The following is an 8,496-nucleotide window of genomic DNA, read 5'->3' on the forward strand; positions in this document are numbered from 1 at the left end:
ACCTTTCTCCTTTCTCCTCGAGATTAATCTCCCTACTTCCTTTTCGTCGTCGCCTCGTTTTTTCTTGGAGAGTCGTCCCTCCCTTTTGGGCAGGCTTGAGAGGGATGGGGTTTTTTCTCTCCTCCCTGCCTTTGTCTCTCTTCTCTTGTCCTGTCCCACTTCTTCTCGCTCGTCGATCCTCTTTTTAAGGGGCGCCATGCGGACCCTTTCATCATTTCAGATAGAGACCTTCGCTCGTACGATTGGGCTGCCTCCCTGGTTTGGCGGCGCGCGTGGCTTTGCCGTGTAATCCCGTCCATAATTGTGATGATGAGGTTTCGGCGGCGGGAGGGTGACACGCGGCAGAATTATGTGGTATTGTCGCTCATTAATGCCCTATTTAATTATGATTAGATTCCATAGGTGCATGGGCGACACGTGGTGAGATTCGAGGGTCGCGCCGTACTTATGTCCCATCATAATACCCCCTAATCGATATCATCGACGGGAAAGGACAAATCCCTTGGGCAATCCAATATCTCTGGAAAGAGATTCAACCACTCCTTTGCATTTTGTCTCCCACTTGCAGTCACCATTCAGAGAGGGAAACAGGATAATCAATAACAGGAACAACCTATCGAAATATCTCTATCCTCATTTTTGGGCTATAGAAGATCCAAAGCAAGGCTCAAGTTGATTGTTTATATCAATCAACACTATGCTATAATGAGTGCTAGGCCTATCAAGTTGATAGTTTATATCAAAGGTTGACCCACTGTACTATAGTGGGGACGTCTGGTGGAAGCATTCCTCAAAAGTAAAATATGTCAGGTAGGCTTGATCTTTCGATGTAAAATGGGTGTAAAACAAAATTTACACCCATCTGAATGTAAATATGAGTGTAAAATTTCTTTTAAGCCCTTTTTACATTGAAAAAATGGAGCCTTGGAAAAAACTGAGATGGTTGGAAATACGTATTCTTACAAAAATGATTAAAATGTTTAAAATGATTTTTTATGTTTAGGTTTCCCACCAATGTTTAATTGGCAAGTGAACAGGCATGGGAAACCTTTTCATGCACAATTTTCCAGGATTTCCTGCGCAAGTGAACAAGCGTGGGAAACCTTTTCATGCACAGTTTCTCGGAATTTCTTTTCCTTTTGCCACATCAGATTCTCGGGAAACCTTTTCTTTTCCTTTTCCGAGAAAACAAGTGAACAGACCCTCAATGAATGGCGTGGTCCAGAATGTTCTCTAGAAATGTGCAATGCATGGCTAAAAAAGGGAGAAGAAAAAAAGGCCAACAGGCTAAAAGACAAGTAGCTTTCATCGAACGTGCAAATCAAAGAGCCCAGTGAGAAAGGGTACACTCAGTGGAGAAAGGTTTTGTATGCGGATCAAAACCAATCATTTTAACAGGAATAAAAGAATTGCAATTCACTACTTTATATCTCCTCAACTACCCTTTTTGCTCATCACGTGCTCTTCAAACTTCGTTGTTGCATCTAACTTTCCCGGTCTAGATTTCCTTTTCCTTTCTCTACTTCTAATTTATTAGTGGCAAGCACGATGGATGTTAAGTAAGTGGCCTCTTTGTATACGGCTACTAATAATTTGCACTTCCTTTTATAAAGCAATACGAGGGAAAGTGAAATGATGGTCAAAGAGGTGGATGAAAGGGGTGTTAAAGAGAAATAGAGTTGAGTAAGTAGTAGAAGTTCACGTGCCTATTTATGGGCTGACAAGGAAACAAGAGGAATGATAGAATGAAGGGCACCCTTGCAAAAATCAGCTTCAAGGGCGCCCCCTATTGGTTGATTTCTAGAAAATGCAACTATGGTTGCCAGGAGAAGAGTGGAAACTGTTTTAACTTACCTGAAATCAAACAATAGGGGTACCATTGAAGCTGATTTTTGCAAGGGAGCTCATCATTCTATCATTCCTCAGGAAACAATTGTTTGGTATTTTTAAAATTTGAAAAATGAGCTTGAGACATTTCTTTTTGTGAAAGGACATTGATTATTCATTCATAACTTTTTTATTGTGAAAAAGCATTTTGATTATTGAAAAGAGTCATTTTAAATTAAAGGGTACTTTCATTTGAAAGGGTCGATCCATCTTTTTATCTTGTGCGCGTGTCTTCCGTTGCCAAAATAAAATATGCTTGATTGGGATATTGTGTGGAAAGTGGTATTTTTCCTTCAAAATCTGTTTGGTTGCAGGGGTAGGCTTTTGTCTTTATCTTTTTTGGGTTTCACCTTTCCTTTTTCTTTTCTTTTTTGCCACGTCATTTCTTTTCTTTATCCCCCTCCCCAATAAAATAAAATAAATAAATAAAGAAAAATCCACTAACAGCAACTGAACAGACCTCTTGGATGAGGTGGCACCTAAACAAGCAAAGTAACGAATGAGAAGCCTTGCCAAACACGCCCTAAGTCGTGGATTTTTCTCCGCGCAACGGTAAGGTTGCTCCACTGTGACTTGGTGGTAACGGGTTCGAGTCACGGAAATAGCCTCTCTGCAAAGCAGGGGTAAGGCTGCGTACATCTAGCCCTCTCCATACCCCGCAATGGCAGAAGCCTCGTGCGCTGGGCCGTCCTTTTTTTATAAACTCCGAATACAATATGAAGAGAGTGAGAGAGACGAGGCATAGGGAGAGAAACTACAATTATAGTCGGATGCGGATTTTTTAAGAAGTAAATTGGGCTTGGTACCATATTTTGATAACTGCACGACTCATTTTGTTTTAACCGGATGTCGATAGTGATGCAGGTGCATCTTGCACTATCATGAGATCAACGGTCAAGATCGTCAGAAACTTGATCGGACAGTTAGAATCCTTCAGATTGGAAGATATAAGACGGCATCTAGATGAACGATCCATGTTGATTACTACTCTTTAATAGAGTCCTATTATAGTTTGGGTTTGTTTTAATTATTTTTAGCTATTTTCTTTAATTAGGACGTCCAAGAAGAGATTGTATTTAGGAGTTTTACTTTTACGTAGATTATGTTTATACTATTTTTAGGAGTTTGGTTTTGTTTAGGACTTTGAGAGATTTTAAAGATTTTAGAAGATTGAGTTGGACAAATCTTGATATCTTTTAGAGATTTATTTTAGAGAAATTTTAGGACTTTTAGTAGGAGTAGACGTTTTCTTATTCTTTTAGTTGATTTAGGATTTTCCTTAACAAAAGTCTATAAATAGACTTCAATGCAATTACTTCTTTACATCTATGAATTGAATTTTGTTGCCTCGTTGCCGCGAGCCTAAAAGAGTCGATTTGCTACAGCCACCTGCTGCTGTGCCACCGAAGTCCCTCTATTGCCGCCCAAGCCATTTGGAAGAGCGATCCGAGTACACACATGCGTCAGATAGGGCCTTGAGTACTGTAGCAACAGTTGAGAGCTAATTAAAAAGAGTATAAAACAAAGTGAGTAGTCACATTATCAAACTATAGCATCAGTCACCTAAAAATGGAGGAAGTCTAACTGAAGGGAGCCCTTGCAAAAATGAGGTGAAAGGGCTCCCTCATTGCCTGCACATTACCTTGACTTTTTAACCGTTATTAATGCATGATGGTGATGTGCAGCCAATAGGAGAGCTCTTTCACCTCTTATTGGCAAGGGCTCCATTCAATCTAGAATTCCTCCCTAAAAATGACTATAATAATAATAATAATAATAAGGGAGTGTCATTATCAATAATAAGAGAAGTGATATTTACGCCCCTTTTTATCACCAGGGACACCCATTTGCCAGTGTACTTTTTTAGTGGCGTAAATATCACTTCCCTTATTTTGTTGACCCTCATTTTCAAAAGTGAGAGTGAAGTGCCTCCTCATATGAATTAAATGGATAGGACAAGTTTAGTAAAGGGGTGGCTCTTCTTTCTTGAAGAAGAATATCAAACTAAACGGCTTGCATCGAAATTGCCGAGACATTCCCATATATGAATTTTTTCTTCTTTTGATGGGCAAGTTGGGGTTAGGCCGGACTCTTTGGTTTCTTGGATTTTAGTGGAAGTAGTCAAAGGGGGAGGTGAAAAGCATGGAAGTTGTATAGGTTTGTCTTGGGGAGAAGAGTGGTAGTCAAAATGAAAAAATGGTAAGGAGTTTGGTTGCTAGAAGAGGTGTGGAAATATTTGGGATGTCATTATCAAAATGGGCAGTGGAAGAGAGAGAAAGAAAGGAAAAAAGTAATGATTATATAAGACAAACAAATTCCGCTCTTTTTCTCATATAAAAACTCCAGAAAGGAGGTTTGCAATTGGAATTTTAGTAGATGGGACAACTCCCGCCACATCAGCGCCACCTAGGAAAAAGTGTAATAATGATGTCCCCTTGATGTTGGGCAGTCAAATGGAATTTGAGCTCAAATTTGACAGCCAAACATCTTCCGGCATTTCATATACCATCAAGAGCCCAGCCGTCTTCTACTCTTTTTGCAACCAAACAGGCACTACCAGAAATTTAAACAGAAAGTGACATTACAATCTAGTATATTGGACCTCCGTTGAGTCCATGGAAACAATGTCTATGAGAGGAGAGGGGATAGAAATTGGATCTATGTCCTCCCATTTACATACACAGTCAGTCTTAGACAAGAAATCGGCAATTGCATCAGCTTCCCATATATTACTTGTGTAGTTGTAAATGAATCACCAAATCTAATCATGAGTGAGCTCGAAATGGGATAGATTTTCTAGTTTTAGGGTTTTTTATATGGTGGCCGAGCGTTGAAGTACTGTGTAGGCCGGTACCTTTATGTATATCCTGCAGGGGACTTCACCCTTGGGCACCATAATAATTTCTCTTTTATACATATCAAGAGATTATTTTTTATGATGTGTGTTTGTCCAGTATTTTTTTTATAGAACTGCAGGGCTCACTTTATCGGAAGATCCAAACGGTTCACTTTCTAGGCCAAAACGTAATTATGTTGTACGCCGAAAATCATTTCTATCCTAACCCTCTGATCTGTGACGGCCTGCACATTAAAGAATAATATATGGGGATGATTAACAGGATATGGCCTATTTATGTTGTGGCCTAACAAATTAACGGTTTGGATCATTCTATGAAGTGGGACCCATTTCTCTTAATAGATATTTTCACTTGTGTTAGACATTGTTCTTGGACAACAATAAAATCCCCCCCTTTAACGTTATCCGTAAAAGGGGGGGGGGGGTTTAATTTACTCAAAAGTGAACCATTCTCACAGAAACTGTTGCTCTGTTTGGTTGGCTATTGTTAAGGAGATTGAGGGGAGAACATCTTCTTGAGATCTTCTTGAGATTGTTTGGTTGCCTTTTAAGGTCTTTTACCACTAGCACTGTCGGGCGACAGTCGGGTGATGTGGCGCGCTCGAGATCTTCTCTCCAAATTTCTTCAAATCAAAGAAATTTGTGGAGAAGATCTTGAGGAGATCTTTTTTCCCTTATCCCAAACCCCCCCAATATTTGCAAGACAAACCAAACAATGTTTCTTTCTTCCACCCTTAATCTCCCCATTGACTGATCTGTTTTAGATCTCCCCTTTAATCTCCCCTTTGACCGCTGGGATATAGATCTCCCAACGAATTACCGGCATCCAAAGAGAGAGATCATTTCCCTATCTTTGGATCTAAATGAAGAATAAAAAATAACCCAAGTCAAATTATTGTAAAATTCTCTCCAACTAAGCTTTTCAACTTAGGTGGGTTTAATTTACTCAAAAGTGAACCATTCTCACAGAAACTGTTGTTCTGTTTGGTTGGCTATTGTTAAGGAGATTGATGTGGCGCGCTCGAGATCTTCTCTCCAAATTTCTTCAAATCAAAGAAATTTGTGGAGAAGATCTTGAGGAGATCTTTTTTCCCTTATCCCAAACCCCCCCAATATTTGCAAGACAAACCAAACAATGTTTCTTTCTTCCACCCTTAATCTCCCCATTGACTGATCTGTTTTAGATCTCCCCTTTAATCTCCCCTTTGACCGCTGGGATATAGATCTCCCAACGAATTACCGGCATCCAAAGAGAGAGATCATTTCCCTATCTTTGGATCTAAATGAAGAATAAAAAATAACCCAAGTCAAATTATTGTAAAATTCTCTCCAACTAAGCTTTTCAACTTAGGTAAAATTCTCTCCTGCTTAGCTTTTCATAGGATGTAAAATACAAATTTTCCAAGGATTTCCTGTACAGAAACAGAGAAGATCTTTTGATTGGGTTTGCTCCCCGTCACGTCATAATGTTTACGTCATAATGTTTATGCCCTTACAAAGGTAAATTAATACACTCAAAAAAGAAAAAAGAAAAAAGAGTAGGCCAGTGCCATAGTGATAAACACAGCCATTTTTATCTAGTCCACTTAACTACCAATACAGCGATACATAAATATGGTCACCCCCCTTTGAAATACTCCAAAGCAAGGAAGATGGTTAATAATGGGGGATTTATTCAAGCCTTAGAAAAAGCTAGCTAACACATTAATATATGTACATAAGGATGGGTAGATTCTAAGGTATATAAACCTTATTGTTAGAGTCATTAATTTAGATTATTCTCCTACCAATTATTCTTCTAGCTTAATCTAGTAACGAAGCCAAAGATTGTAGATCCAAAGTAACATCATTTTGAATGTAATCGCTCCCCGTCCGTTCCACCGGAATTTCTTCATTGAACAAGTGGGGAAGATCCGACGGCCACGATACGTTATTATCACTGTCAAAATCGAAAAGTTCTGAAAGCCAAAGGTCTGATATATTGAAATCCATCAAGGAATTCAAAGAATCGTCTTCCCCAGGTGTTATCGATTCTATTTCAGATGATTTAAACTCCACTCCTTTCTTGATACCATGCTCTGAATTTGCATTTTGTGGTAAATTTCCAACATTTTGTTCTTGTAACACCATGAAAGGCTTAGTGAACCTCAATGCCTTGGTTCGGATTGGACCCGACTCGATCTTCGTTGGTGTGATCTCGCTTGGCGGTTCGATTGTGGCCTTCTTCTCTAAGTGATTATTGTTGGGTAATTGTGTTGATTGACCCCGGACTTTTTTCCCTAAATTGGTGTTCCAATAGTTCTTAATTTCATTGTCTGTTCGCCCTGGAAGCCTTCCTGCTATTAGAGACCATCTGCAAACCACAAGGATTTAAAAGTAAGCATTGAATATCTTTTGATCTTATGTACGTGCAGGTTTCATAATTGCTTATACCTTCCTGTTCCATTGTACTTTGACAATTCAAACTGTGTTTAATTTTTAGTCAAATAATCAGTTTTGGACCCAAAATCAATTCATAAAATCCAAAAGGAACATGGGCTTACTTGCTTAAGCCACGTCTGTTTATGGATTTTGAGTCCAATAATCAGTTTTGAACTCAAAATTGATTCTCAAAATCTAAAAGACACAGGGCTTTAAAAGTTAAAAAAAAAGTTTAATATATTGATAAAGGTAATGACATCATAAGATGATATACAGTTACTCGGTGTAACACCAAACTGAAAAAGTTCATGAAAGGAAGAAAAGAAAAAAAAAAAAACAAACAAACCTATTTCCAAGGAGTCTGTGGAGTCTGATGATGAGCTCCTCCTCTTCATCAGATATGTTGCCCCTTTTAATATCTGGTCTAAGGTAATTCAGCCATCGGAGTCTACAACTCTTCCCACATCTTTTAAGGCCTGCATGGACCCATTCTACTTGAGAGAGAGAGAGAGAGAGAGAGAGAGAGAGAGAGAGAATGAGGAAATTTGATAAAGCCCAACACTTCTTTCAGGTGCATACACCATTATTCGATATATTGTATGCTCATACACATCTTTAGTGTATAATCAATTTACAATTCATGTCTTTTCTTTTCTACAAAGCAAGTTTCATTGTTTTTGGTCTCTTACCTGCTTTCTTGGGAAGGTCTCTCCATCTCCCTTCGCCATTGTGTTTTACATAATCAGTGAGAACTTTGTCTTCGGTAGCAGTCCAAGCTCCTCTATTGAGTCCCACCTTAGAGCAGCATGGGCTTCTACCCATCTTAGACTTAGTAAAACACCTTTCTTTCAAACAAGGTCTCCTCAACCCCCCTTCTTTTAAAGCTTAAGTTGGCCTTGTAGAGAGAGAGAAAGAGAGAGAGCGAGAGAGAGAGCGATGGAGTACGTCCTCCTATTTTAGTCACATTTATGCATTGGGAAATATAATATATTCAATTCACCCCTTTTTCTTCTCTGGGCCACCGGCCTCCCTCTTAAGGTGTAAAAAGTTGTTATGAATCATTGAATATACTAAAGTGGGGTGGCCCAGGGAAGAAAAGGGGGTGCTTATATCACCTCCCTTCTTCATTTTAATAATGAAAATTCGTAACCTTTGATAGTAACATCTTCCGGACAAGAAATCTCTATTGCTCTGTTTGGTTGCTGGGTTTTTTTTGTGCCTGGGAGTTTTGTGGGAGAGTAAGTTAAATTTTGGTCCCATCCCATGTTTGGTTGCCTTTTAGCAGTAGGTTTATTTTAATCCCACTCTTGTAATGATTACTTGTGGGGTGA

The 8,496-nt window shown here is 39.0% G+C and overlaps 1 protein-coding gene across 1 annotated transcript; it reads right to left on the reverse strand.

The window, feature by feature from the left end:
• Positions 1 to 6,152: 6,152 nt before the first annotated feature.
• LOC143863722 (transcription factor MYB1-like) lies at positions 6,153 to 8,089 on the reverse strand. Its single transcript, XM_077374481.1, has 3 exons — positions 7,855 to 8,089; positions 7,512 to 7,641; positions 6,153 to 7,097 (listed from the first exon to the last, which is right to left on the reverse strand). The coding sequence occupies exons 1-3, from the start codon at positions 7,985 to 7,987 to the stop codon at positions 6,548 to 6,550; spliced, it is 813 nt and encodes a 270-aa protein (XP_077230596.1). The 5' UTR covers positions 7,988 to 8,089; the 3' UTR covers positions 6,153 to 6,547.
• Between the last annotated feature and the right edge of the window lie 407 nt (positions 8,090 to 8,496).

Source organism: Tasmannia lanceolata, unplaced genomic scaffold (assembly GCF_043159265.1).
Source record: "Tasmannia lanceolata isolate RefF3 unplaced genomic scaffold, GAP_Taslan_0.1 ptg000044l, whole genome shotgun sequence".
Lineage (NCBI taxonomy): Eukaryota > Viridiplantae > Streptophyta > Magnoliopsida > Canellales > Winteraceae > Tasmannia > Tasmannia lanceolata.

Coding starts and splice junctions, on each gene's coding strand:
- LOC143863722 (XM_077374481.1), bottom strand. CDS start 7,987: ATGGGTAGAAGCCCATGCTGCTCTAAGGTGGGACTCAATAGAGGAGCT. Junction 7,642..7,854: donor AGACCTTCCCAAGAAAGCAG/GTAAGAGACCAA, acceptor GGGTCCATGCAG/GCCTTAAAAGATGTGGGAAG. Junction 7,098..7,511: donor CACAGACTCCTTGGAAATAG/GTTTGTTTGTTT, acceptor TGTGGTTTGCAG/ATGGTCTCTAATAGCAGGAA.